Genomic DNA, 27,982 nt, shown 5'->3' with positions numbered 1-27,982 from the left:
CATTTTAAAGTTTTTTGTTAAAATGTAAATAATTTTGGCAATAATCAATATGATATAATGTGTTGAATGATAATACATTATTAAAGAGTTCCAGGTTCAGAAATACCTGGGGATTTGAGGGCGGGGTTTAGGGAGGGGAGGGACCTCAATAGGGCATAATGCCATCCACCCCACCTCCCAAAGCAGCCATTTGCTCCAGGAGAAGTGGAATCAATGTTTTAAATAAATACATAATAAACAAACATAATAAACACACACAAAAACAAATAAATAAATACATAATAAAATAAGTGATTTATGTAGTCTGGAGATCAATTGTAGTTCCGGGAGATCTCCAGCCCCCACCTGGAGGTTGTTATGAAGTTTACCTTAATATCGAAACATGCTCAAAGTCCTACCTGATGTGGCTCTGTGAGAGATAGTCCAAATAATACTTTCTTTGGTTTACTACGGAATTTGTTTTCCGCCTTCACCTTTTATTTTTCCTACCTTTCCTACTTTTCAGATGGCAGAAATTAAAGTTCCATGTGCTGTAGCAACATAGTGTGGAGCCGTCTGCAGCTCTTTCTCAAGTATTTCGGTATACTTGCAATTTTTCTCACGGAAAATGAATACATTTATACTGTTAATTCCATAAACATGCCAAATGGCACAATTTTATACGCTAAGTTACAAGTTATGTTCAATCAGTAAAAAGTTTAGAAAAGTAAGGAGTTGCATACATTTCAATTTCCCCTCAAGTTTCTGTGTGTTTCCCCCCCCCTGAATTTTTTCATGGCTTCAAAATTTCCAGAAGTTTTACATCTTTAGGCCTAAAGCCATTGGAGGGTTATAGCTAAAAGCATACTTAAGCCGTGTCTATGCAGCTGAGAATTAGCCACCTTTCCTGTCTGTCTGATACCTGTAATGTAAAATATTTTCCCCCTTCAGTCACTGGGAGAAACTGCTTCAGGAAGATGTCACCTAGTCCGTTTTTGCACCTGTGTTGGCCACTGTTTCCCCCTTCTTATGCGGCATCTAAAAAGCATGTATTATGGCCAGCATAACTAATCACTTGTTGACAAGAAGCTTTGGCTTGTCAGGACTTGCCTCTGAGTCTTTCCTGCCTCAATTGAATCAGTTTTTTTCCAGAAGGGCATGCTCCATTTTCTTTTTTGTTTTCCACAAGGCTTATTTTTAAAATTTAGATTTATTTATTCAGATATTAATACACTTCTTGGTAAATAAAAGCAATTTACACCATCATTCTCTCTTCCTTCATTTTGTCCTCACAATAACAATCCTGTGGGGTAGGTTAAGCTGAAAGTGTGTGACTGGCCCAGGGTGACCCAGCGGGCTTTCATGATAGATAGGGTTGCCAATCTCCAGGTGGCACCAGGAGGTCTCCTATTACAATTGATCTTCAGACGACCATGGTTGGTTCTCCTGGAGAAAATGGCTGCTTTGGAGGGTGGGCTCTAAGGCATTATACCCTGCTGAGGTCCCTCCCCTCCTCAGGCTCCACCCCCAAAATCGCCAGGTATTTCCCAACCCAGAGCAAGTGGATGCCCTGATGTCCCTGTGGCCGACAGGTCTGCTATATGCCTTTCCTCCCCTTCCAATCATTTCAAAGACTCTGAGGAAGGTTCGCCATCCAGACCCAGATTGGCTGCGACTTACCATTTGGGAAATGAGAGGCAATGGCTCTTAGATTTGGGCTGTGGTCCAAGTGTAGTTGATACCATCTTAGAATCCAGGAAACCGACTACTAGAAGAATCTACAATTCTTCATGGAAGGCCTTCATGTGGTAGTGCGAACGCAAGCAGGTATACCCAATGAAACCTACTATAGGCAAGACATTAGATTTCTTGCAGGATGGAGTGCAACAAAAACTAAAGGCTCCCACCTTACATAGGCAAGTGGTGGCCATTGCAATGGTTTTTCCACACCTAGCGGGTTACGCTCTTATGAAACACCCTCACATCAATTCCTTTCTCAAAGGAGTGATGCAGTTGACACCACCAGCGATTCACAGGTTTCCTACCCGGTGACTTCATGTAGTCCTATCAGCACTCACCAAGCCTCCTTTTGAACCTGTTTGGGCGGTTCCTCTGAACTACCTTCACATGAAGACTCTATTTCTGACTGGTTATTTCAGCTCATAGGGTATTGGAACTGGGATCCCTCTCAGATAGGAAGGGCCTTTGTATTTTTCATAAGGATAAGGCTGTCCTCTGTCCGGGCCCGACATTCATAACGAAAGTTAACTTGAATTTTCATCGGTAACAGGAGATTCACCTTCCTTCCTTTTGTCTGCAAACTCGCCATGTTAGAGACGGAGTGGCATGCCTTAGACGCCCCCTTTGTATCTATCTAAGGCACACTGAGGATATTAGGTGGACAGGTTCCTTGTTTATATACTAAACTGCTCCTAACAAGGGGAAGAAATTGTTGAGGGCGGCAATAAGTTACTCCACTCATCAATGCATTGAACAGGCTTGTAGGGAATGGAGGGAAGGTGTTAGGTTTGGAGATGTGGTCTGAGATCTTGTGGACACAAGCAAATTACTTTGCCACCGTGCACAGGCTTTTGGAGTAGCTCTCTTCCTGGAATGGAATGGAAATAAGGATTTGCATTACATTTTTCATTGTCAAGCATATTATGAAAACCATTCATCTGGGTTGGGGCAGAAGGAGCTACTGTGGCTGAAAGGTCTCTGCCTTTTTCTGTAGGTTTCTGTTCTTAGCATAGCGGTCTTGATGGCTGAAATGCTAAACTTTGGCTGTTGGGAGAAAAGCGTCTTTAGTTTTGCCTGCTGTGGGATTACCTCTTTCACTCCAACTGTCCACTCCTAGGAGAGCTTAGTCCTTCAGTCATTTCTGACTGAACTAGGAAGGCAAAAAAGAGAATAAGCTGGTTAACATATAACCAATTAGTAGCTCGAATGGGAAAAGATTGTATTGAACAAGGGAGAATACAAGAAAGTACTGAATTTGAGACTTTGATAAGTAAAGAAAAGGGTAATCTTTTGGGCAAAATAGAGAGACTTTTTCTTAAGTATGAAATTGAGCAAGTGAAAACATGTATGGTAAAATGGATGCAAACCTGCAGGAAAGAAATCACGATGCAGCAATGGGAATATTTGTGGTCTAAATCAATAAAATTTACTGTCAGCTATAATCTGAGAGAGAACTGGTAGAAACAGTTTTTTAAATGGTATATAACTCCAATGGGTATTAAAAAGATGAACGAAAATGTTGACAGTAGATGTTGGTGTCAAGGAGGTCCGGCCTGCTCTCCAGCAAACCGGTTCCTCCTTGGGTCAAAAGTTGCCAAACTCCCCACTGGGCTTCAGGACTCTCCCTAAAGCACAATGCGGATAGACTCTGCTACCTTGTCAAGGAGACTCTGTCTGCTCTCCAGCAGGCCGATTCCTCTGTAGTTCAAAGTCACCAAATGTTTCCCTAAGGAAACCCAAATTCCTTACTGTGCTCCAGGATTCCCCCTTTGAGCGTAGTACAGGTATTTCGCCACCAGCTCTCAATTCCAAAAGGCTGGCTTTTCCAGGGATGAGCTGAGAGCTACTCTTCCCCAGCCAGTTTCCCAAAAGTCAAAACAAGCGAAAACCGTCCCTGCAGAGTAGAGCTTCTGCCAGGGGAGGCTTATTGCCACAAAACACTAGGGTAGGTGGTTTCTCACACACACACACACTCAGGCACTTGGATTTAGCCCTGAGACCCAAAAAAAGGTTTCTCAGACTTCAAAATAAAGTCTATAAGTTTATTTAATAAAATGTGCTCGTTACAGAAAGGAAATTGTTTGTGATGCAGATAGCATAAAAAACAAGAAATCTTAGCAATCTCTAACTTCACAGTAGTTCTTTAAGTTTCAGGCAAAATAGGCAAAGTTCCCAAGAGAGTAACAAATGCAAGGTTTTAGTTGATTTATAGTTACCAAGAACCAGGTTTTGGTCCTAACACGCAGAGCGTCAGTCCTTCCTGGTTGCCAAAAGATGATGATCGCTTGGAGACATGACCAGCATGTCCCCCTCCCAAGCTTCATGATTTTGATTAGAACAGAGTTCATATTTATCTCTCCCATCTCATTGGGTGATGGCCATTCCTCCCAATGAGATGTTGGGGACGCAATAAACTTGTAAGATATTTGGCATGACACCTCTAGGCCTTTTGAAGTTACAGATGTATTTGCATCTCTGCAGCAATACAAAACATCTGGGCTCCTTCAAGCTTTTGAGATGTCAGGCTTCTAACAGGATTGTCACCAAGAGAACAGATAGCTGATTTACAATAGGAAGGCTTTGAAATGGAGGTGCTTTGAAGTGGAGGTGGCAATGCCTCCGGTCTCCACACCTTTCCCCCCAAAGTGAAGTGGCTTCCCATGGGAAATGGAAATGGTTTCCCACGGGAATGGTTTGTGAGAGAGCTGGTCATCAGCTCCCAGTCTGATATCAAGACATTGAAGACATAGAAGGCCGCAGCCTGAACCAAAGTTTGGTGATCAGAAGAAGAGCAAGGTTGCTTTTCTTTACAGTTGGAAATGTAAAACAATGGATGGGTCTTACTTTCATACCTGGTGGTCATGCAGGAAAGTCAAGAAATTCTGGATAGATATTCATTCAGAAATGCGGAAGATTTTAAAAATAGACTTTCCTCTAGACCCAAATACAATGCTTTTAGGAATATTGCCAACAGCTTTGAACAAAATAACATAGAACTTTTTTAATTATATGATAACGGCAGCCAGAGTAGTCTTAGCATCAATGTGGAAGCAAGAGGAAATCCCAGAGATCGAAAAATGGTGAGAGAAAATGGCGGAATATGCAGTGATGGCCTAGTTGACGCATTTGTTGAACAAAAGACCCCTGGGGGAATTGCAGAGTTGGCCTTGGTTAGTATTTGGATGGGAGACCACCAAGGAAGTCCAGGGTTGCTACACAGAGGGAGGCAATGGCAAACCACCTCTGAACATCAGTTACCTACGGGGTCACCATAAATTGGCTGCAACTTGACAGCAAAAAGAAGAAGCAGCAGCCCTTGCTCTCTGGAAGCGTTCATAATAGGTTTTGTACGCCTTTTTTATCTACGTTAGCTCTGTTTCCTGGGCTTACTGTTTGGCATCTCATTTATAGATGCAAGTTGTCAATTCCAGTAGCAGCATGAATAAACTATGGGTTGGATCTGGACGGAGTTTTCCATCAGTGGAATGAACCTGTCCTGCCTCCTTTCCCCCCTGCAGCTCCCTGATCTCCATGAAGAGCTTCTCCTGCGGGAGAAGGGACCCTGAGGAATGACACGAGGCCGGTCTGCAGCAGGAACTGGTGGAAATGACCAGTTTAGTCTAGATCCAACCCTGTCTGCCCAAACAGCAGCACCCTAGTGGTATATATCATTTGGGCAAGCCTAGAAGGTGGGTAGATACAGAGACTAGGAGAGTATAGTTGTTGTAATCAAAGAATTTCCCCTGTACTTTGTTGATAAATAAAGCAAGAACTGTTACTTGATGTATCTATCACTTGATGTATCTCTGAAAGCTGAACATAGAACTATGTCCTCCTAGCTTTGAGTGTTTGTACTATTCTAAGCTAGGTGCTGGTAGTTCTAGCAAGACTGTGCCATTCTGTTATTATTTGTGGTACTTAACATAATGTACTGTCCTTTGGGAAGTGTCTGTTGGATTCTGCCGTGAGTCTGAACAGGAAAAATGGGCTATAAATAAATAAATAAAATTCATTATGGATGTCAGCGAATAATTCTGGAGTTCTGTTGATCCTTTAGCACAATGGTTTTCAAAGCTAGAATACAGCTCTGAGCATCACAGGTTTTTTTTGGCTTTTTTGGGCCCAAAGATCTGAACAGGATCCCACACAAGTGGAGATCTTGTTTTCATAAACTGTTGTAAGCCTGTATCTGGATTGCACTGCACCAGATGGGTACTGGTGTGGTTGACTGTGGTTTATTTCCCAGCCTACATATAGAATATTAACATGTAGGAGAAAAGTCAAGGCTAGGAACCTCCCTTTGGCGAGCGTCTCCTTTTGTGTGTGTGTGTGGAGGGATATTCTTTGAATGTCAAAGAGCAATGTAGTCATGTCATCCTTCACCTGCAGTGTAAAGTGGTGCAGTCCTGGTGCATCTTTGACACCGCCTGAGATATTTTGAGAGCTAGACCTGTGTGTAACCCAAATCTATAGTATGTATCGATTCCATATTTCAATGCGTTGAAGTTCCTCAGACAAAATCTGATGTGGAAAGGTTTCCTTAAAGGTAAGAAATTAGTAAAATATTGTTGGACAGATTTTCCTGAGGCCTTTTTTAGGGGGTTGTGTGTATTCATCAGGGCCTTGGAATACCGCCGTCCACCAGAGCAGGTTTCCTCCCTGTTCATGGCAAGTAACTGGTGGGTAATTGCAAGACCTCCATTGTCCCAAGACCAGTGCTGATCCTGCTTTGCGCTCTTTGGTGGGATCAGCATTTGGGGGGGCTGGATTCCTTTTTTCTTTTCTTTTTGGCCATTTGTCACTGATTCTGGTTTAGAGCAAAAGCTCCACAATGGTGGGGGGACGGGTACACGGTTCTTCTGTGGGGAGATGCCCAAAGTAATCTGTGCTAATGTGGATACTTCCTATAGCATTACATTAACATGCAAGACTCTCCTGTAGTATTTTTTAAATTTAAAAAAGTGTGCCTTATTTTCTCATTTTCAGGGCTCAAGGGGATTGACAATTTCACAGACAAAGATAGGAAGAAAAATCCCCACTGTCTAAGGACACAATAGATAGTCCCAATCTATCATATCCCCTGACCTGGATAGCCCAGGCTAGAGAAAATCTCTTCACATCTCAGAAGCTAAGCAGGGTCGGTCTTGGTTACTAATTGGATGGGAGACCACCAAGGAAGGCCAGGCTTGCTGTGCAGAGGTAGGCGATGACAAACCACCTCTGTAAGTCTTTTGCCCTGACCTGGGTGGCCCAGGATAGCCCGATGTCATCACATCTCAGAAGCTAAGCAGGGTCGGCCCTGGTTAGTAATTGGATGGGAGACCAGCAAGGAATTGCAGGGTCGCTATGCAGAGGCAGGCAATGGCAAACTGCCATTGATCCAAAGTGGTCAGCGCAATCTTTCCCAGAACGCCAGCCTTGCCAGCCAGCATCACTTCCACCTTATCTGGGTTCAGTTTAAGCTCATTCCTCCTCTGGGCAACTGCCCAGGGTAGAAAGAGAAGCTTTTGGTGGCTTGTTCAAAAAAGTATGGAGTTGTGTATTTCAGCACACTGATGACACACCACTCCCAAAAAGTGGGCTGTCATTGAGTGACTGCATGTTAATATTGAAGAGCATTGGGGTAATACTTATCCTTTGGGTATTCCACATACCAAATCCTATAGTTCCTGTGTTAAGTACAGCTTGGTATAATAGCCTTCAAAATAATGGCAATATTTTCAAGAGAAGCCGAATGTAACAGGAAACATCTTGCAGTCATGGTTGGATTATACATTATTGTGCCTTGCCTTAAATAGGTCAAGGAGTTAATTTTGTACTTTGACTTAGGTTTTAGCCATTAGCTACAATTAGTGGCCTTTTTAAATGGGGGGAGAGAGATAATGCACTGTTGGGTTGTCCTGTATTGGCTTGTCCTGAAGCAAAGGGAGGGGGGAAGGGGCACGTGTGGTCTGGTGGTCTGTGTGTACTTTGCATTTTTCCAGAAAGGCCAGCTGACTTTTTAGGAGCTAAATCTGTGCATTCAAAAACTGAACCTCAGAAAAAATGTTGTATTCAGAAGTTTCCTGTGGTTACAGAGCAGAATGGAGTGGATTCAACAGATGCAGAATATTTATAAGAGAACAGTGAGTCATCTGATGATACATCAGCAGCTATTGGTCAGCAGATTGCAAGAGGCTTGGAACACCTATAGGAAATTGTTGTGTGTGTTTTTTTTGTTAGGGCATTTCTTTGCCTCTTTTCTTCCCCAAAGGGACCCAAAGTAGCTTACAGCGGTTCCAAACCAATCCGTGTAAACATTATAATTTAAATAAGATAAAACAAGGACATCCTGGGTGGGTCCTCATTCACTGGGCTAATTATTGCCAGCTCCAGGCTGTAAGTTGTGGGCTCAAAGCCAAGGCTCATGCCCAAAGGCTCGTGCCTCTTGCCGTGCATCGCTTAAGTACCTGCAAGCAAATTAAAAGAGTGAGGTGGCACTCAGCGGCCGCCAGCAAGCTGGCAGGACCCTTCCAACTTCCTCCTCTGCCAGCATTTGAAGGGTGGGGGCAGAGTGGGCTTCATAGAAAGACTCTGTTCTTTCCTAGGTCTGGTGCACGATTATACTATAGTCTATGAAAAATGCCAGGTGCACTGGTTCCATTTGTGAGATTTTGCCACTAGTAAACGATGAAAACTGTGAGTAAATGTTAAAGCTCCTCGCTAAACACCTTGAAAAATCCATGATTTTGTGTCCGGTAACCTTGGTGGTAGCCACAAGAGATGATATAGTCATACATTTATGACCAATTTCCCCCATTTACCGTCTTGCAGGTGGGTAGTGTGGTGTTAAGAAATATATTCTCGTACAGTGAACAGTAATGCTGACTAAAACACGGGCAAAATATGTGCCCCAGTTTTGAAAACTGCATTAGTAACGAGATTTGCCACTGTTGAAGAAGAAGAGTTGGTTTTTATATGCTGACTTTCTCTACCACTTAAGGGAGACTCAAACCGGCTTATAATCTCCTTCCCTTCCCCTCCCCACAACAGACACCCTGTGAGGAAGGTGGGGCTGAGAGAGTGTGACTGGCCCAAGGTCACCCAGCTGGTTTCATGTGGAGGAGTGGGGAAACCAACCCGGTTCACCAAATTAGCATCCACCGCTTATGTGGAGGAGTGGGGAATCAAACCCGGTTCTCCAGATCAGACTCCACTGCTCCAAACCACTGCTCTTAACCACTACAGCATGCTGGCTGATGTGCTGGACCCGAGGGTGGTGAGTTTGGATGATGGCCGAGTAAGCGGCTGTGGCTCCGAATAGGGTAGGCAGAATATTTCAAAGTCACCAGGGCTAGCACATTTTTTAAAAAAATGGCCTTGATAAAGTTCAGAGTGATGAACCCAGATGATGGCCTGAGAATTTTAAGCAACCTGACAATTTGTGCAGCCGTAGTAACAACATTACCTTGGCATGTATGTCCTGCCGCTCCATTCAAGGACAATAGTGTGTCTGGATTGTAAAGTTCTGAAAGCAACTCAGAACTGGAAGATTGGTACTTAATCCCCAAATCTTAATCTCCTGGTATGCCCCCGAAGAGCATTACGCTCTGCTGATAACAACCTGTTGGTGGTCCCTGGCCTGAGGAGCGTGCGGCTGTCCTTGACCAGGGTCAGGGCCTTTTCAGCCCTGGCTCCGGTCTGGTGGGATGCTCTGCCTGGTAACATCAGGGCCCTGCGGGACCTGAAGGAGTTGTTCCGCCAGGCCTGTGGTTGAGGTCGGCCGCAGGTGAGACCAGGTGAGATCAGTGCTGCCCTCCCTACTCCCTCCCCCCACTTCTTCTTAACTTACAGTGAATGTATTGGGGGTAGCCGACCTGGTTTTAGATATTAATTTATGGTCAGCATTATCTGCGACAGTGGGCACTTTACTTATATGGCAGCCCTCGTTTTATAATTAAGGGAATGGTTTTAATGGTTTTATATATATTATAGTCATATTGTAAGATTTTTAAATGTTGTAACCCACCCTGAGCCCGGCCTTGGCTGGGGGAGGGCGGGCTAAACGTATGATTTAATAATGATAAATAAATAAATATTGTATTTTGTCTCACACTCCCCCCCCCCCCCAGTTCTTTTCATGCTTTCAAAATCCCTGGAAACCTTCCATATCTGGCAGGGTTTGTCTCCTTAAGCATTTCCCCTGTATTACTCTAAACAACTAGGGAGACCTGCGCCCAAAACCCGAATATTTCCGCTGGTCCTTGTTAGTTTCAGTGGATTCAGAATTCCAAGAAACCAGAGTTTTATGCCCCCTGCCGTTGTTTTTTTTTTTTTTTTAAAAACACTATATAAAAAAACAAAAAATACTCTCTTTTTTTGCCATTGGTATAGGTGCTTCAGAAGTTAATCCTGTTTTTCTTTCCCTCTGCTCCCTTGTAGGGTGATTACTTAGAGTAGGCCAGCTGGTTAAGAGTCATGGGGGCAGGTGGTAGAGTTGCCATGTTCCCCGTGGCCACCGGTGGGGGATGGAGGGGTTGCCAGATCCAGGTTGGGAAATTCCTGGAGATTTGGGAGCAGAGCCTGGGGAGGGCAGGGACCTCAGTGGGGTGCAGTGCCGTAGAGTCCACCTTCCAACGCGTCCATTTTCTCCCAGGGGCCTGATCTCCGTAGTCTGCAGATGAGCTGTAATTCCGGGGGGTCCTGTAAGGTCTGAGTTCACCTGTTGAATCCCAATCACCAAACGTCCAGACAGGGTATTCTAAGAGGCTGGTTTATTTGGGAAGCATAAGGTGAGTAGCAGGAACTTACAGGGGAAGGTACGAGGACTCTGCTGGGGGGAATACAGACAGGTTGGAACATATTCAGAAAACCAAAGGCACAGTTGGTTACCAAGCCGAGCCTGGTTCCCATGGTAGATTACAGTTATCACACAAATGGAGAGAAAGCAGTCATAACAAACTTCTGAGAAACAGAACCCAGCTGCCTGGCGGTCACAGGTCCCCAGGCCCCACCTGGAGGCTGGCATCCTTAGGTGGCAAGGGTAGTGTTTTGTTCTTGATTTACTGGCAGAAAGCAGCATAGCTGTGGCCCTTATGTGTTCCAGGAAGCCAATCGGGCCGCTGCCTCTCACTTTCTCCTTCTCCTAGAACATCTGCAGATAAAACAGGCCTCTGAAGCTGGCTTGCCCTCTGCAGCCCTCAAGCATGGGGGAGGAATGGCTCGCTGTTCCCACTGACGCAAACAGAGGCAAAGGCATTTGTACATGCCTGCAGTTAGTGGCTTGGCATTTATTTGCTTCAGTCCAAGGTTCTTGCTTTGTAAGATGCTCAAATTGCAGAGTGTCTTGGTAATAGACATGCTTTTCCAAACCCTGCAACCGTTCTCTGCAATAGCAACCATGCAGCCTTCTTTGCTTCACTGTTCCATGTGACTAGAGAAGTTGAAGCTATTCTGTAGTGTGGTTCTCTTAACTGGCTTCTTAATATTGTTTCTCCTTTTGGTAAAATCTGGGAGGATAACGCTCACCTTTTTATTCAGAATTGTTAACAAAGTTCTGTTCTTCTCCCAACCCTCTAGTCCAGGGGTGTCTAACTCAATTGTTACAAGGGCCGGATATGATATAAATGTCACTTGGTCGTGCCGGGCCATGCCTCACCAGCCCAGATCGAAAGCCTCGGCTGGCTGGCAGGCCGGATAAGAGCTCTCAAGGGGCCGGATCTGGCCCTTGGGCCTTATGTTTGACACCCCTGCTCTAGTCTCCTCTGACTGTTGCCAAAACCTTATTATCATTTCTTCCTCTGTGTTTCTCAAATTTTCTCCTCCACCACTGGATTTACTGCTAAAATCCTTGTATGGGTCTTCTTTAGAGAACAGATTCTTGACCTGTTTGTGTGTTGGCACTGGGCCAGGAGGATGATATTTCAAGCTGGGCCAGAAAATCAGATCTGTTTGTAGCCCTAGAACTAGAGACATTTTATTATGCTTCATTTCCAGCCTTCCTTCAAAGGAGAATTCACCCTGTTTCTTAAGAGCCTGCCTGTGAGCGAATTGCTTATTCTAGCCTTGCCCTCGCAGCTCCATCCCATACAGGAAAGGAGGGGCGGCAAACGCTCACGGAATGGCATTTCCTTGTCTGTGAAATTGGCAGCTCTTTAAACTGAGTTGGAAAGGGTGTAGAGGTCTTTGATTTTCAGTTGAAAATCATTAACTTACTCTGTGCATGTGTGCATATTTCATAGGCAAGGGTAAAGATCAGCATATAAAAGTGCAGTGAAAGGCTTCCAGGGCAGAAAAATTTAATCAAAGACCGAATGGTTTATTTTTGGAAGCAGGTTTATAATCTTGTCCACTAGGTTCAAAGGAATGACTTTGGCTGAGCGTGTTTTTGATGCCTAGTGAGGAACACTTGCTGAAAGTGGTGTTTGTGCTTCTCCTCCCTCATGTGGCTTCTGTTTTCTTAGAGAGCCAAAGAGCTCAGACTGATCAAGAACCATTAAACTGTTCATGGCAAAGCAACAGCTGCTGCCTTGTGAGACTTGCCGTAGAGTGAACTTTGCAATTGACTGAGGATTTCTTTAGGTAAAGGTAAAGGTTTTGCAAACACCGGGTCATTACTGAGCCATGGGGTGACATCCTGACGTTCACTAGGCAGACTTTGTTTTATGGGGTGGTTTGCCAGTGCATATATATATTTATGCAGGTCTACTCTAAAGCCTACTCAAGTCCAGTCAGCGGGGCTTACTCATTGGAAAGTGTCAGTAGGTTTGTCCTGCAGATGTCTAGGATCTTATCCTATTGGCAGCCTAATCATTTTGGCCCAGAGAAACTATGAAGTACACTTTTTTATTGAGAAATTTTACATGCTGCCTGGAACTTGACTTGTATGGCCCAGCCCAGCCTGATCTCATCAGATCGCAAAAGCTAAGCAAGGTCAGCACTGGTTAGTACTTGGATAGGAGACCACCAAGGAATACCAGAGTCGTTATGCAGAGAAAGGCAATGGCAACTCACCTCTGTTCATTTCTTGCCCGAACCAGCAATGCCGTGGATTGAACTTGGAAGGGTCCAGATTGGGGAGGGGCACAGAGTACAAAGAGAGGGATGCTGCACATTTGGTAGTCCATCCTGTACCTGGAACCTTCGGCATGCCAAGCAGATGCTCTGCCACTGAGCCACAGCCCTTGCCAAGCAGATGCTGTACCCCTGAGCCACAGCCCCTCTCAAGCAGATGCTCTACTCCTGAACCACAGCCCCTCTCAAGCAAATGCTCTACCCCTGAACCACAGCCCCTCTCAAGCAGATGCTCTACTCCTGAACCACAGCCCCTCTCAAGCAGATGCTCTACTCCTGAACCACAGCCCCTCTCAAGCAGATGCTCTACTCCTGAACCACAGCCCCTCTCAAGCAAATGCTCTACCCCTGAACCACAGCCCCTCTCAAGCAGATGCTGTACCCCTGAGCCACAGCCCCTCTCAAGCAGATTCTCTACCCCTGAACCACAGCCCCTCTCAAGCAGATGCTCTACTCCTGAACCACAGCCCCTCTCAAGCAGATGCTCTACTCCTGAACCACAGCCCCTCTAAAGCAAATGCTCTACCCCTGAACCACAGCCCCTCTCAAGCAGATGCTCTACTCCTGAACCACAGCCCCTCTCAAACAGATGCTCTACCCCTGAGCCACAGCCCCTCTCAAGTAGATGCTGTACCCCTGAATCACAGCCCCTCTCAAGCAGATGGTCTAACTCTGATCCTCAACCCCTCTCAAGCAGATGCTCTACCCCTGAACCATAGCCCCTGCCAAGCAGATGCTCTAACTCTGATCCACAGCCCCTCTCAAGCAGATGCTCTAACTCTGATCCACAGCCCCTCTCAAGCAGATGCTCTAACTCTGATCCACAGCCCCTCTCAAGCAGATGCTCTAACTCTGATCCTCAGCCCCTCTCAAGCAGATGCTCTACCCCTGAGCCGCAGCCCCCTCAAGCAGATGCTCTACCCCTGATCCACAGCCCCTCTCAAGCAGATGCTCTAACTCTGATCCTCAACCCCTCTCAAGCAGATGGTCTACCCTTGAACCACAGCCCCTGCCAAGCAGATGCTCTTACTCTGATCTTCAACCCCTCTCAAGCAGATGGTCTACCCTTGAGCCACAGCCCCTCTCAAGCAGATGCTCTAACTCTGATCCACAGCCCCTCTCAAGCAGATGCTGTAACTCTGGTCCTCAGCCCCTCTCAAGCAGATGCTCTACCCCTGAACCACAGCTCCTCTCAAGCAGATGCTCTAACTCTGATCCTCAGCCCCACTCAAGCAGATGCTCTACCCCTGAGCCACAGCCCCTCTCAAGCAGATGCTCTACCCCTGAACCACAGCCCCTGCCAAGCAGATGCTCTACCCCTGAGCCACAGCCCCTCTCAAGCAGATGCTCTACCCATGAGCCACAGCCCCTCTCAAGCAAATGCTCTAACTCTGATCCACAGCCCCTCTCAAGTAGATGATCTGCCACTGAGCCGCAAACTCTGAAAAGCAGATGCTCGGCCACTGATCCCCAGTTTGGGCTACCAGCCGGGGGATCAAGTAGGGAGGGGCTGTGCAGGGGCTGTCCTGGCCGTCGTAGGGGAAGTGTGCACGCCAGCCAGCCGGGGGTTCAAGTGGGGAAGGGCCGTGCAGGAGGCTCTTGGCCGCCGTGCGGGAAGCACGCGCCAGCTTAGGGTTCAAGCGGGAAGGGGCCATGCAGGGGGCTCTCGCTGGCTGCGCGGGAAGCGTGCGCACCAGCCAGCTGGGGGTTCAAGTGGGGAGGGGCTGTGCAGGGGGCCCTTGGCCACGCGGGAAGCGTGCACGTCAGCCAGCTGGGGATTGGAGCGGGGAGGGGCCATGCAGGGGGCCCTTGGCGGCCACATGAGAAGCATGTGCGCCAGCCAGCCGGGGGTTGGAGCTGGGAGGGGCAGTGCAGGGGGCCCTCTGCAGGCGGGCCACGGGCCGGATAAAATGACCCCCCTGGGCCGGAGGTTCCCCACCCCTGCTTTACCCCCAGCAAGCTGGGTACTCATTTTACCGACCTCGGAAGGATGGAAGGCTCAATCAACCTTGAGCCGGCTACCTGAAACCGACTTCTGTCGGGATCGAACTCAGGTCGTGAGCAGAGCTTGTACTGCAGCTGTGACCACTTTGCGCCACGGGGCTCCTGTGAGGTTTTCTGTACTAGGTATAAATATCGATCGGAATGTGAAGCAGTAACACACACGTCTGTAAAGTTGCCTTTGGAAGCGTCGAACTCTTGCAGAAGTCTCTGATGTGTGGCTGACAGGGAGCTTTCCTAGGAAACACTGGTAGTTCTGTGAGCAACCTGTGATGATCGTTCCGCATTTGGTTTGCCTTTCCTTTCTCCAATTGAGCAATGGAAAAGACTTGGTCATATCCTGCTGTGTGGTTAAGGGCACGGTGCAGGGTTTGCTGAGTGCCAGGACTGTGGCTAAGTCAACCGGGTCCGGTACTGGAGTGCGCGTTGAGCAGTATATTGGTTCCACCTAGTGGTGAAATGTTCAGCAGGCTGTAAATATTTGGTATGTAAGGTTTGCGGGGAGGTGGAGAGGAGCAAATAATGTTACTATTGGGGAAGTCTTTCACATCCATTCCTCATTATCGTTGCTGGGTCTGGGACCCCCTACCTACAGGACTGCCTCTCCTGTAACAACCCCCCCCCCATGCTTCCTTTGGTCATCCTCTAGGGCAGGGGACCCAACGTGGTGCCCATGGGCACCATGGTGCCTGCCAACCCCTTTCCTGGTGCCCACCAAGTACTTTGGGGAAGTGGGAGGGGCTAGGCAGAGCATTCGCCCCACAGGGCTTCTGATTGGTTGTGCAGATTGGAAGGCATTCTGTGAAACAGCTTCTGCCTGAAATGTTGAATTTTACTATTAGAGTTACTTATAACCTTCCTACCTGACATTTTGTGGTCCTCCTGTGGCAGCCATTTTGGGATTGGGTCTACCGCCTTCTGTCAGCATTGCAACCAAGGTCAGGCTCGAGGTAGCTAACAACCAATGAAATAAGCACAGCTTAAATAAATACATTACACAACGTAAAATCTGAATTTAAAATCATTTTCAACCTAAACGTTAAAATTCCCTACTAATGAAGAGAGAGCAAACAAGAAGAACAAAAGGAGGGAGAGAAAAGGGGACTGGAAAGGAAGCGGGGGAAGGAGGGCCGGGCGGCCAGCCGGAGTGGAATTGTTGCTGTCCTCAGCTGTGGGCCTGGAGGAGCATCTCAGTCTTGCAGGCCCTGCAGAACCGAGCCAGGTCCCGGGCCTCATTTGAGAGAGGGTCCACCAGGCTGGAGCCAGAGCTGAAAAGGCCGGAGTCTTGATGGAGGACAGCCGGATAGTTTTGAGGCCAGGGACCGGCAGTCGGTTGCTACCGGCTGAGCGCAGTGTTCTCTGGGCGGGCATGTTGGGAAAGATGGTCCCGCCGATATGACGGTCCCAGACCGTTTAGGGCTTTAAAGGTCAGCACCAAAACCTTGAATCTGATCCGCTATTCAGCTCAGAGCCAGTGCAGCTGGTGGAGCACTGGTTGAATGCGTGCTCTCCAAGGGATCACCATGAAGAGCTGCGCTTTTGCATTCTGGACCAATTGAAGTTTCTGGAGCAACTTCAAGGGTAGCCCTGTGTAGAGTGAGTTACAGTAGTCCAATCTGAAGGTGACCTTTGCATGGATCACTATGGCTAGACCAGGGCGGGACAGGTAGGGCAACAGCTGTCTGGCCTGGCGAAGGTGGGAAAACGCCATCCTGGCTGTATTCGTGACCTGTGCCTCCAAGGAAGGGGAGGCATCCAGGATCATGCCCAAACTCTTGGTGGTGGACGTTTTTACCAGTAACACCCCCCGCCCCACCCCGAAACATATCAAAAAGATATATTTCGGCATTTTTCCAGTTCGGCTTTAGCTGAAGGCACATCCTTAGTCTGGAGACCAGTTGTAATTCCAGGAGTTCTCTAGCCCCCGCCTGGAGGTTGGCAACCCTGTTTGGCACTAACTTCTGTTTTTCTGACCTTTCTAAACTTCTAACCTTTCTAACCTTGATTTTTTACTTCCTCTGTCTAGATTTGAAAAAGGACGGATCTATACTTTCATCGGGGAAGTGGTGGTTTCTGTAAATCCTTACAAGAACTTAAACATCTATGGGCGTGACATGATCGAGCACTACAAAGGTCGGGAGCTGTATGAGAGGCCCCCTCACCTCTTTGCCATTGCAGACGCTGCATATAAAGCCATGAAAAGACGGTCAAAGGACACGTGCATAGTGATATCGGGTATGTCAGGGGTACCTGCTGTCACCAGCTGAGGAATGTTCTAATGGTCTTTTTGAAACTTGAAGCAAAGCAGGTCAGCAAAGCAACTGCTTCCCTATTAGTTGTGAGGCTTCTTTTCTGAGCTAGCAACAAAATATTTACGCATGATATTCAACTGAATATACATTTTGCTTAATTTTGTTTGTAAAAGTACAGTTACCCTGGCTTCTTCTCACCTCTTCAGACACCCCAAAGATGTAGCAAGCTAGAATAATGAGCTGTCTTACACTGAGTCAACTTAGGTCAGAGATGGATAATATTTTTAAAGAATTAAAAGTAATTCAGATAATATTGTCGAAGGCTTTCACGGTCAGAGTTCATTGGTTCTTGTAGGTTATCCGGGCTGTGTAACCGTGGTCTTGGAATTTTCTTTCCTGACGTTTCGCCAGCAACTGTGGCAGGCATCTTCAGAGTAGTAACACTACTAGTGTTACTACTCTGAAGATGCCTGCCACAGTTGCTGGCGAAACGTCAGGAAAGAAAATTCCAAGACCACGGTTACACAGCCCGGATAACCTACAAGAACCAATAATTCAGATAAGTTTTATGTCCCATGATATATACACATTCAATTTTGCCACTGTAGTTCAGTCAAATGGATTTTGCCAGACAAGTCTTTCCATCTGTGTTCAGTTTGCAAAAAGAAAAATCTCTTGTCTGCCAACCACATCCTATTCAGAATTATCTGCTGTTGTTACCAGAAACTGCTGTTATTGCCAGGATCTCCAAGGTCTTTCCTAGTACTGTCACCTGATGGTCTTTAATCTTAAACACCAGGAATTGATTTGGCCATAGACCTCTAATATACGTGCTTAATGCTAAATTTTGCTTTCCGAAATAAAGAGATGACACAAGATGTGCAAAATGCTGTACTGCCATGTGTAGTGGATAATTGGCATGAGCACATCCTGTTTATAATTGAAGAAGCCTGTTGCTTTTTGCTGCTATTATGATGCCTCTCTGCTGTCTGTGCCCTTAGGAGAGAGCGGGGCAGGCAAAACTGAAGCGAGTAAATACATCATGCAGTACATAGCCGCCATTACCAACCCAAGCCAGAGAGCTGAGGTTGAAAGGTAAGCAGTGTTTGGCCTTGTGGGGAGCGAGAGAAAGACAGCGACAAAATATGTCTGGGATGTATAAGGGTATATGGGGCTGTCCACAGATTAAGTGTATAACCTGTTTCTGGACGGGATGGTTGGAGCGGGGAGACGGGAGACCCCGAGACTGCGTGGCTCTATCCTGGGCAACCAGCTTCCTTATTTGTCGAGGGCAGTTCAAGGTGCTGGTTTTAAAACTGCAGTGCTCCAAATGGCTTGAGCCGCACACAGCTTAGAAATGGCTGCCTTCCTGTGGCCCCATTGCAAATGTTCGATACTGGCCAGGAATGGACCCCCATTTAGGGACCACAGTGGCTACGCATCTCTCAACCCTCAGAAGCACCATCTTTAGTCTTTTATTGGGCAAGAAACAGAGTTAAACTGGCTATTTTGTACATCGTTCCCAAACCTTTTGAATAATGAGAAGGGAAGTGAATAATAAACAAAGAGTGAAAAAGCCAAAAAAAAAAAAAGTTCATTAACGTAGGGAATAAGAAAAACAAAACTGTCCAGTCTGCCAGTTAAGATTGGTCTCCCCAAGCCGGCTCTCTGTGCCCCCTGCCTTCAGAGGCGAGGCATGGGGAGACTAGAGGCAGGGCATTTCCAGTGGTAGCCCCTTGCCTTTGAAATGCCCTCCCCTTGAGGCTCGCGTGGGACCTGCCTTGCTGTCTTTCATGTGCCACGCTAAAATTATGTCCCTTTTTACCCCAGATTTTTTAATCTTGTGTGTGTGTGTGTGTGGGGGGGCTTTTTAATAGTTTGCTTCTAGCCTAAGGACCATTTTGTGGATTTTTTTTTTAGACTGATCAAGGCTTGTTTTTAATTGCTTGTTTTTTTTAACTACAAGCTGCCTTGAGCAGGTCTCTGGAGAGATGGGCTATAAATTCCCTGAATTCCTTCATAGCCAAAGGTAGCATACATTCAGATCACTGGAATGCATCAAATATATATGGTATTTAAATGGTATTTAAGATACAAATCCAAATAAGTGTCTTTGAAAAAGCAGCGTCTCCATGAACTTGTATAACCAAATATACTTAATGTGTGTGTGGGGGGGGGAGGCTTCAGATTTTTCTAGTAAGTTCATGACACAAAGCATGTTTCACTAATGACGTAAACAGCAGGAAGCCCCACATTTTATCTTTTTTAATATGCCAATTCTTTGTCAGGTTGGCACAGAAGCGCCCTTCTGTTTGCGAAGGACTCTTCCATTCACAGGAGTTTATGGATCCAAGCAAAGAATGGGGCGGCCGCAGTAATTGCTGTCTTCATGTTGAGCTGTGTTTCTGGGCTCTGTACTCAAAAAGAATCTCACATAACATCAGCCTGTTTAATCCTGCTGATGTGAGCTGGTAGCTGATGTGGCCATTCTGTTCCTAATATATAAAACACGTTACGCAAGGGTAGGCATACATGATGTCTAGACCCGGTTTCCTGTTCTCTTGCTTGACATCCATGTCTGTTCCAAAGGGTAAAGAACATGCTGCTGAAATCTAACTGCGTCCTGGAGGCCTTTGGCAATGCCAAAACAAACCGCAATGACAACTCCAGCCGGTTTGGAAAGTATATGGATATCAACTTTGATTTCAAAGGAGACCCAATAGGCGGGCACATCAATAATTACTTGCTAGAAAAGGTGAGTTGTTCTTGCGGGGTGGGCTCTGTGATTTTTTGTGGATGACGTTTTGTTTTATAAATGAAGAAAAGGATGACCATACTCTTTGTGCTTGGACCCAAGCAGAGAATGGAGACAAACTCAGAATAATTATTCCCAGGAGGACAAAAACCAGTGCAGGGTTGGCTTTAACATAAGTGAACTTTTCAGTAAATAATTTTGCAGAAGATACCGTGGTTTTAAAACAGATGCTTATATTGTAGTAAAGAAACTTCATATGGCATGTTCAGCAGACCAATAATTTTGAAAGTGAATTAGGTTAGGTTCTCTTTTTTCCCTTTGCTTGATTGTAGTTGCTGTCTGGATTTCATATATAATTCTGTGAAGGCATCTGTTTTCTTTTTTTAAAATCTGTGTTAGTTGCCCTGAAGTCTATTAACAGAATAGATGCTTGTGTATTTTTTTTTGTCTCTGTCGGTCTTCATTAGGAGCCTTTTCCATATTTGATGCTGTATGCTCATTTAGATTAAATGTTAGTTACTGCCTTAACTTTATTTGCAAAGCATTTTAGTGATGTTCCTTTTGAAAAGTACACCTTGCGAGAGTCTGTTGGTTTGCCCAACATGTGATGGTTTTTAGAGTTGGCCCAGTTAATTTGTTTTAGGCTGTGCCTTGTTGGCCTGTATAAATGCTAATGAACATAACTGATTCTTTATTTGGCATCACCTGGACTGTATTCAGCCAGTTCCCTTGTTCTTTGCAAAATCTTGGCAATGCTTGGGCCCTTTGGGCATTCTATCTCATTTTAGCCACAAAACTTTGTATGACTCAGCACATAGACAGTAACACCAATCCCAAAGCATCATTGCTGGTCACATGCACTCTGCGCAGTTAGAATCATAGAATCATAGAGTTGGAAGGGACCACCAGGGCCATCAAGTCCAACCCCCTGCACAACTACCTCCCCCCTCCACACCCCTAGTGACCAGAAGATGGCCAAGATGCCCTCCCTCTTATCCCAAGATGCCCTCTTCCAGTATCAAGTTGCTTGCATTTTTTCAGTACTCTGGGCTGTATTGAGACGTGAACCTCCCCTTCCAGCATGGAAGTCAGTGTGGTGTTTTGGTTAAGAGTGGTGGACTCTTATCGGGAGGACCAGGTTTGTTTCCCCACTCCTCCACATGAGCAGCGGACTCTAATCTGGAGAACCAGGTTGGTTTCCCCACTCCTACACCTGAAGCCAGCTGGGTGACCTTGGGCTAGTCACAGTTCTCTCTGAACACTCTCAGCCCCACGTACCACAAAAGGTGTCTGTTGTGGGGAGAGGAAGGGAAGGAGTTGGTAAGCCGGTTTGAGACTCCTTAAATGTAGAGAAAATCAGGGTATAAAAACCAACTCTTCTTCTTCTCTGCAGTCACGGGTGATTGTGCAGCAGCTGGGAGAGCGAAGCTTTCACTCCTTTTACCAGGTGAGTTCCTGCTTTCTCAGAAGGTATCTGTGAGACAAAGAGACCTGGTGACTGAACTGAGTGAAGACCCCCCTTTGCTTAGCCCAGTGGTTCTCAACCTGAGGGTCGGGACCCCCAAGGGGGTCGCGAAGTGTTTTCTGGGGGGTCGCCGCCACTGTCCTGGGACAGCCCCCATCCCGGGCTGTCCAGGACTAACCCAGACGCCCTGTAACCCTGATCCGTCCGCGAGGGCAGGGAAGACCCCAAGCAGAGAGGTGAGGAACTGGCCGACTGACAGCCAGAAGGAGCCGGGCTGCAGAGACGCGGCGGCATGCTGCCGCACACCAGCTGTAGCCCTGCTGCCCAGCTGAGAGGCGGGCGGGCCAGCCCTGGGCGCGGTCGCACCTGCGCTGGGCGGATGATGCGGCAGGATGTGTGGGAGGCCGAGGAAGCTCCCCTGGCTCGGCCAGTTCAGGTCTCGGAGGAGAAGAGGGCGGTCCCCCTTGAGGCCGCTACAGCCACGTTGTTTTTACTTTTAGTCACGCTTGGGTGGGGCGGGAGCTTCAGCCTGGAATCCAAGTGCGCATGCCTGTAGTGTGGCTTCGCTTTTCTGCCCTGAGTCATCAGTTCCGCTCTGCCCTGGGTCATCAGTTCCGCTCTGGCAAGGCCAAGGGGGAGAGAGTCGAGGTGCATGCGCAGTTCGGGATTTCCCCCTCGAGCGCGCAGGTTTGGTGAGGTGCAGAAGGAGGGGAGAAAAAGGCACGAAAAGTCCGAGCGGGATAAGCTGCCCTCAGCTCTTTCCTGGCCCTTCGCTCTCGTGAGGTGATTAAACGGAGCTCCGCTTTGAGGGATAACTGCAGTTCTGTGCACAAGCAGTGTCCCAGTCACAAGAGAGGGGGTTTCCTCGCGAGAGCCCCGGCCTGCTTGGAAGAGTTTTTGGGGAGAGAGGGGAGGACAAGGAACGCAGTGCATGCTCAGAGGCACTCTTTCCTCCGTGCCAGGAAAGGTTGCCGCGCCACACAGTCACAGCAACTGCGCAACAGGTGGTAGTACCATTTGCTTGTTTGTTTTAAACTTTAAAATTTAAAGTAATTATATATATGGATACCCTGGACTGCCCAAAAAAATGTGTTTTCTTTATCCTATCAAAAATGTCATTTATGCAAATTTATGCAAATTTATGCAAATGTGACAAGGGTCGCAGGTTACTTGGCAATTGTAAAAGGGGGTCACGACTCGAAAAAGGTTGAGAACCACTGGCTTAGCCTGTCCCATATTCCTGATTGCCCTTATAATTCCCTAGAGAGACTGCATCCTGCTTTGTTTCTTGATCCATCCTGTATGTATCCTTTTACCACAGGTATATATATGGGCTTTTACACATTCTAACCTCCTGTTTCTTTGGGGTTTTTTTTTCCAGTTCTGCTCACATTTTGCTCCCTCTAGTGGTCAATTCGGTATAACACCAATTTTTATCAAGCATAAAAAGCTGCTGGGAGAAACACTTCATAGCTGCTTGATGTCGAATCAATCATCAGAGGGAGCGTGCAGAACAACCCCCCCCCAAACAGGAAGTCAGACACTAGGAAACTGAGAATGCATAAAAGCTGTATAAATGGTTGGTCTGTGCTTTGGCGGGTCATTTTGCTTCAGAGGACAACTGGAAGATTATTTCAACTCTTTGATCAAAGACAGGCTGTCCAAGTCTCCCTGAGCCAAATCTAATTTTGTTTTCAAGGAGGAATAGTTGACAAGGTGGCTCTGCAGTACAGATGGAAGTCATTTCCATTTACTTTAATGTTTGACGTTTGGTGCCCCTCAGTGGTTTGGATAACTGCATACCTGTCAGGCTTGTCCTAAGGAGGGTAGCTCTTACCTATTTCTGCCTCTCAAATGAGGACCAATCCAGCTACATTCAGTTGGAAAGGAATCTTGTGGGGACCCCTGTGGTTAGACTGTCTTGTTGCTCAAGCATCCCTGTCCAGCCTTTCATTCAGCATCTCCAAGAGAGAAGATTCCAGAGCTCATTCTGTCAATTGATGTGACGAGCATTTCCTTCCCCCTGACACCGAAGGAAATGCTCTCCCACCCTATCTTTATTCAAGGAGTAGGTTAGCAAAACTACTTCCAGGGACACAGGTGAACCGAGGTATATCTTTACCGGAAGGGGTAGGGCGACTTCAGCGTGGCCAGCCTTTCTAGTTTCGAGAGCAATTTTTCCCAATCATGAACATGTACAAGTGAACCAAAACCCAACACATAGGCTTTCCCCTTCATTGTAGGCGATCTCAGATGTTCTACGGGAGGAAAAGACCCTTTGGGGGACTCCTAAGACAGGGGGAACCTGAGTTCAGTCCCAACGGGAGTCGGTTTCATGTAGCCAGCTCAAGGTTGACTCAGCCTTCCATCCTTCCGAGGTCGGTAAAATGAGTACCCAGCTTTCTGGGGGTAAAGGGAAGATGACTGGGGAAGGCAATGGCAAACCACTCGTAAACAGAGTCTGTCTAGTAAACGTCAGGATGTGACCTTACCCCATGGATCAGGAATGACCCGGTGCTTGCACAGGGGACTACCTTTACCTTTAAGGGGGGGGAGTCTCCATCTTAATTGTGGGGCTATTTGGAAGATCCTATGGGCAGAGGAAATGCCAGTGAGATCATTGAGGGTTGACTCCTGCTCACATAGCCAGGTGTTACACACACAAAATAAAAGAAGCAATTAAACTGGATAATTGACTCTCTTTTATATATATATATATATATATTAAATATTTTTATTATATTTTCAAACAAAATAAAACAAACAACTAAAAAGTATAACAATTTAGAAAACTACATAATAAGAATTATATATATATATAAAATAAAATAAAAACCCAAAATACAGTCATTACATTCTTTTTATATTTATCTTATCCATTTTATTCCCCCCACCCTCCACCAGTGTGCCCTTAATCCCTCCCGCCACCGTGTTGAACTTCTGAAGTGTCTAAACAGTTTATTAATACATTATTTTAGCATTAATTTGAATTATCAAAAATTGAATCTACAACTCGTTCACTATATTAATAAAATTCATTTTTGCCAGCTTATCCCAGTATGCGAAGGCTTTTGACCACATGGTTTTAAATTCTTCCACATTTTCCCATGTAGGAATCTGGTAGTTTAGCCATCCGCATATAAAACCATAATTTTTCTCTCCAGTCCTTAATTAGAGGTCTATTTACTAGCTTCCAGGATTTTGCAATAATAATCCTTGCTGCTGCAAAACTATATTGACATATGACTCTATCATTCCTATTCAAATTATCTCCAGGGATTCCTAATAAACAAAAAGCTGGATCTATATTTATTTTAGTATTAATGAAGTTATTAGTGTCCCTTACTACCTTTCTCCAAAACTTTTTAATTTTTTTACAAACCCGCCAGGCATGGATAAAAGTTCCTTTTTCCATTCCACATTTCCAGCACAAATCAGAATTTCCCCCTTTAAATTTACTAACCATCTCTGGTGTAATATACCATCTATAAAACATCTTATATAAATTCTCTCTCTTATATAAACCAATCTCAAGATTGGAGATTGGTTTATGTATTATAAATTAAAGGATATATTTAATAAAGATAAAGATAAATTAATAGGATTTAATAGAAATAAATCTAAATTGGAATTAATATTAAATATGGGAAACAAAGGTCAGATAGCAAAGATGTATAAATTTATTATTGAAACAAATTTAGAGCAAGAGAGGATAAAACCAGTTATGGTAAAATGGATGAGAGATTTGGGGTATAATATTAATCTTGAGGTTTGGGAAAGATTATGGAAAATAGAATTTAAATTCACAATCACGGATAATTGACTCTTCAACTTTGTTTCCTCAGCTACTCCAAGGAGGTTCTGAGCAGCTTCTGCGGTCTTTACATCTTCACAAGGATTTATCTGCCTATAGCTATATTAGTGCTGGAGCCCAACTGAAGGTGAGGTTGTTACCTGCCACCGTGGTGGTGGGGAGTCTTTCTGTCGCTATATTATTTCATGCCAGAGTATGAAGAGTCAGAGCCCCAGCTATGACAGTGTGCTGGTGCCAACTATGTGTCCCAAACCTGAAAAATTTCCATTCATTTTCAGTCCAGCGGGGGTGGGGTGGTGGTACTGCAGGAACATGTTGCGCTGTATTCCCAAGTACTTCTAGGGAAATGTGCTGTTTAGCGAAGGCCTTAGGAGGCTGCAGTGGAGAGGGAGGAGAGGGAGATTTAGCCCCTTCCCCCACCCCACTGTGGCTTCCTGACTCATTCCACAGGGGTCCCACAACCCTTGAGTATCCTATTCTGGGGTTGGAAGGACTGCTGGAGGGAGGAGAATGCAGGAAAGATCTATAACTTGATTGTTTTACAGTGCAGTCCTAAGAACACTTTCCTGGGAGTAAGCCCCATTGAACACACCTGAGGAGGAGTCTGAATAGACTTGCTTAGGAGTGCTCTCTTAGTCTCCTTTGGAAGTGAGGGTGGGCCAGTATCAGGAGTCAGCTGGGACAGAGGGAGGGAGGTATAAGAGTGTCTGTGGGGAATATGTAGAGGATGCAGGGGCTGCGGTGGGGAGAGGAGAGTATAGAGGTTTGGGGGGAGAAGTGGCAAATGGGTGGGTGGGGGAGCAGACCCCAAGGCAGTGGGAGGGGGAAAGCAGGGGCTGGTGGGAGAGATGACACAGTTGAGAAAGCAGCAGGGGAAGCAGGGCTGGGAGAATGAGGAGCAGGCTCGGCTCGAGAGGGAGTGGAGACAGTGAGGATAGGGGGCAGGGGGTTTCCTCCCCCGGGAGTCTTGTTTCTCCCTGATTGCCGATCCAGAGGTAAAAGAGCAGTATTGGCAAAGGGGCTTGCAGCGAATTAAGGGTGGGAGCTTTGACTGCTGCTCCAGCATGTTTCTTATGGTGGCTTTTGGCAAAACCGTGCTCCTGGTTGATTCTCTTTGGCTCCCTGCATTCCAGTTCTCTGAAAGACCCTGCTGAGATTATTGGGAAACTCCTGTTCCCTGCCTTCTGGGATTAAAAACTACCCTTTTAGTTGGCTAATACAATGCCATCAGTGTCAGCAATAGACATACACTGGTATCGCCTGCAAGGAGGGAGGTTCCCTGTGCGAGTTCTGCTGCTTTTCTTTTTCCAGTGTTCCATCCGTGATAGCTCTGACTTCAAAGCTGTTGCTGATGCCATGAGAGTGATTGGGTTTGAACCGGATGAAGTTCAGACGGTGTACAAAATTCTGGCTGCCATTCTTCATTTGGTGAGTTGGAGGTGGGAGGCAAGGAGTTTGGTCCCATTCGAGGGGCTGTGGAAAACGCTTCCAAACCCCCAGGACTGAAATTGTTCACAAAAGCTGTTAATTTAAGGAGTGATCTGGAGCAAAAACCTTGTGATAACGAATGTAATGACAGAGCAGCAGTGTTGGAAGAGGAAATGGTTGGCTTCTCCACAAATGCTGGATCTTCGCTGCTGTTAGTGCTTAGCCCTAAGCAAATGCAATCATGTTTCTGTTGCTACTGTGTTATGGATTATTATCCTACCCATGGGAGGAGCATTTATTTTAAAACATGCACCTGGAAACTAAGAGTGCCTTTGTCTGTTCTGAAACAACACATAAACCACAGGGCTGTATGGAGATGACCCTTCTCTCTGTTCTAACAGCTGATCTCTTCCAGCTAAACAGCCCTTTGGCCAAAGGGAGGTCAGAAGTTTTATTCCAGGTGTCAAGTGAAAACCTTGTATCCCAGCCAAAAATCACTCAGTGTTATTATTTAAAATCAGTCGAATCATTCTTGAAATTATTAAATATAAAAGAATCACAACGATACAAAAACACTTGTATATGTCAGTGAAATTGAACTAGAAAAGCTTGCATGTCATCCCTTATTCTTCAACCGAAAAGATAAAATACAATTTCTAAGGTTCCCACCACTTTCAGAAAGATAAGAGAGTCTCACTCAATCCACGTCAGAGAGATTAGGGGTGTTTTGGGTGTGGCTATTTTATAATGGCCCAGCTACAAGAAACTCATGTGACTGTATGAAAAGCATATAATTTGTTTCCTCTGAAATGTGATGTAAGCAACTCTAGCATGAATTTTCCAGAGAAATACTTGTTTCAGACCTGTGTTCCACTCATTGTTAGATTTAGTTCTGGGCATGACGCCATTTATTCGTAGTTATCTTTCTCAAGGATGGAACAGAAGGAGCCATGCCGACATAGCAAGAAACACATTTTTGTTTGTAGCAATAGTCAGGCCTTCTGTGTTCAATAATCTGTACCATTAACAGTCAGGGTACATGACAGCTGTTTTCTTCCTGTACTGCTTACCACGTTGACTGTGTCAGATTTGAGCAAATAACCCTTAGGCTTGCAACCCCTTCTCTGGGGTAGGGGGCTCTAACAGCACACATTTCTTGTCTAGCACCCCTAACACTTTAGTCCGCGTTAGAAGCTCAGCAGGTCTCCAGCAACGGCTCCAGTATTTAACCTAGGATACTGGAAGGTTGAAATCTGACCCTGATGCCAGATTGAGATTCACTCTGACGTTAAGGTCAAAGATGGGATCATAGGCTCCTTTCCTTCCTCCTTCTGTTTGACATAATGAAGGCTACCTCCGTGCTCCACTGTCTTGGGCACTTTGAGAGACTGTGCCTGTCCTGAGAGTATAAGGAAGATAGTGTCTCTCTTGTAGAAGCCACAAAGCCTGCTTGCCAGCAACAAGCCCCATGAATCTGCAGCTGATTTCCTCTAGGG

At 46.0% G+C, this 27,982-nt stretch overlaps 1 protein-coding gene across 1 annotated transcript in view; it reads left to right on the top strand.

Annotated features, from left to right (window-relative positions):
- The window catches only part of MYO1D (myosin ID), a 209,133-nt gene that overhangs the window by 26,882 nt on the left and 154,269 nt on the right, over window positions 1-27,982 (top strand). Inside the window, exons 2-7 of the mRNA XM_056863329.1 lie at window positions 16,799-17,007; window positions 18,026-18,119; window positions 19,614-19,779; window positions 21,173-21,226; window positions 25,090-25,185; window positions 26,370-26,486. Of these exons, the coding sequence (XP_056719307.1) occupies window positions 16,799-17,007; window positions 18,026-18,119; window positions 19,614-19,779; window positions 21,173-21,226; window positions 25,090-25,185; window positions 26,370-26,486 (736 nt within the window). The remainder of the gene's footprint in view (window positions 1-16,798; window positions 17,008-18,025; window positions 18,120-19,613; window positions 19,780-21,172; window positions 21,227-25,089; window positions 25,186-26,369; window positions 26,487-27,982) is intronic.

This window comes from Euleptes europaea, chromosome 18, assembly GCF_029931775.1.
Source record: "Euleptes europaea isolate rEulEur1 chromosome 18, rEulEur1.hap1, whole genome shotgun sequence".
In the NCBI taxonomy this organism is placed as follows: domain Eukaryota; kingdom Metazoa; phylum Chordata; class Lepidosauria; order Squamata; family Sphaerodactylidae; genus Euleptes; species Euleptes europaea.
The sequence above is the reverse complement of the archived record's forward strand: the minus strand, read 5'-3'. Positions and strand labels throughout refer to the sequence as shown.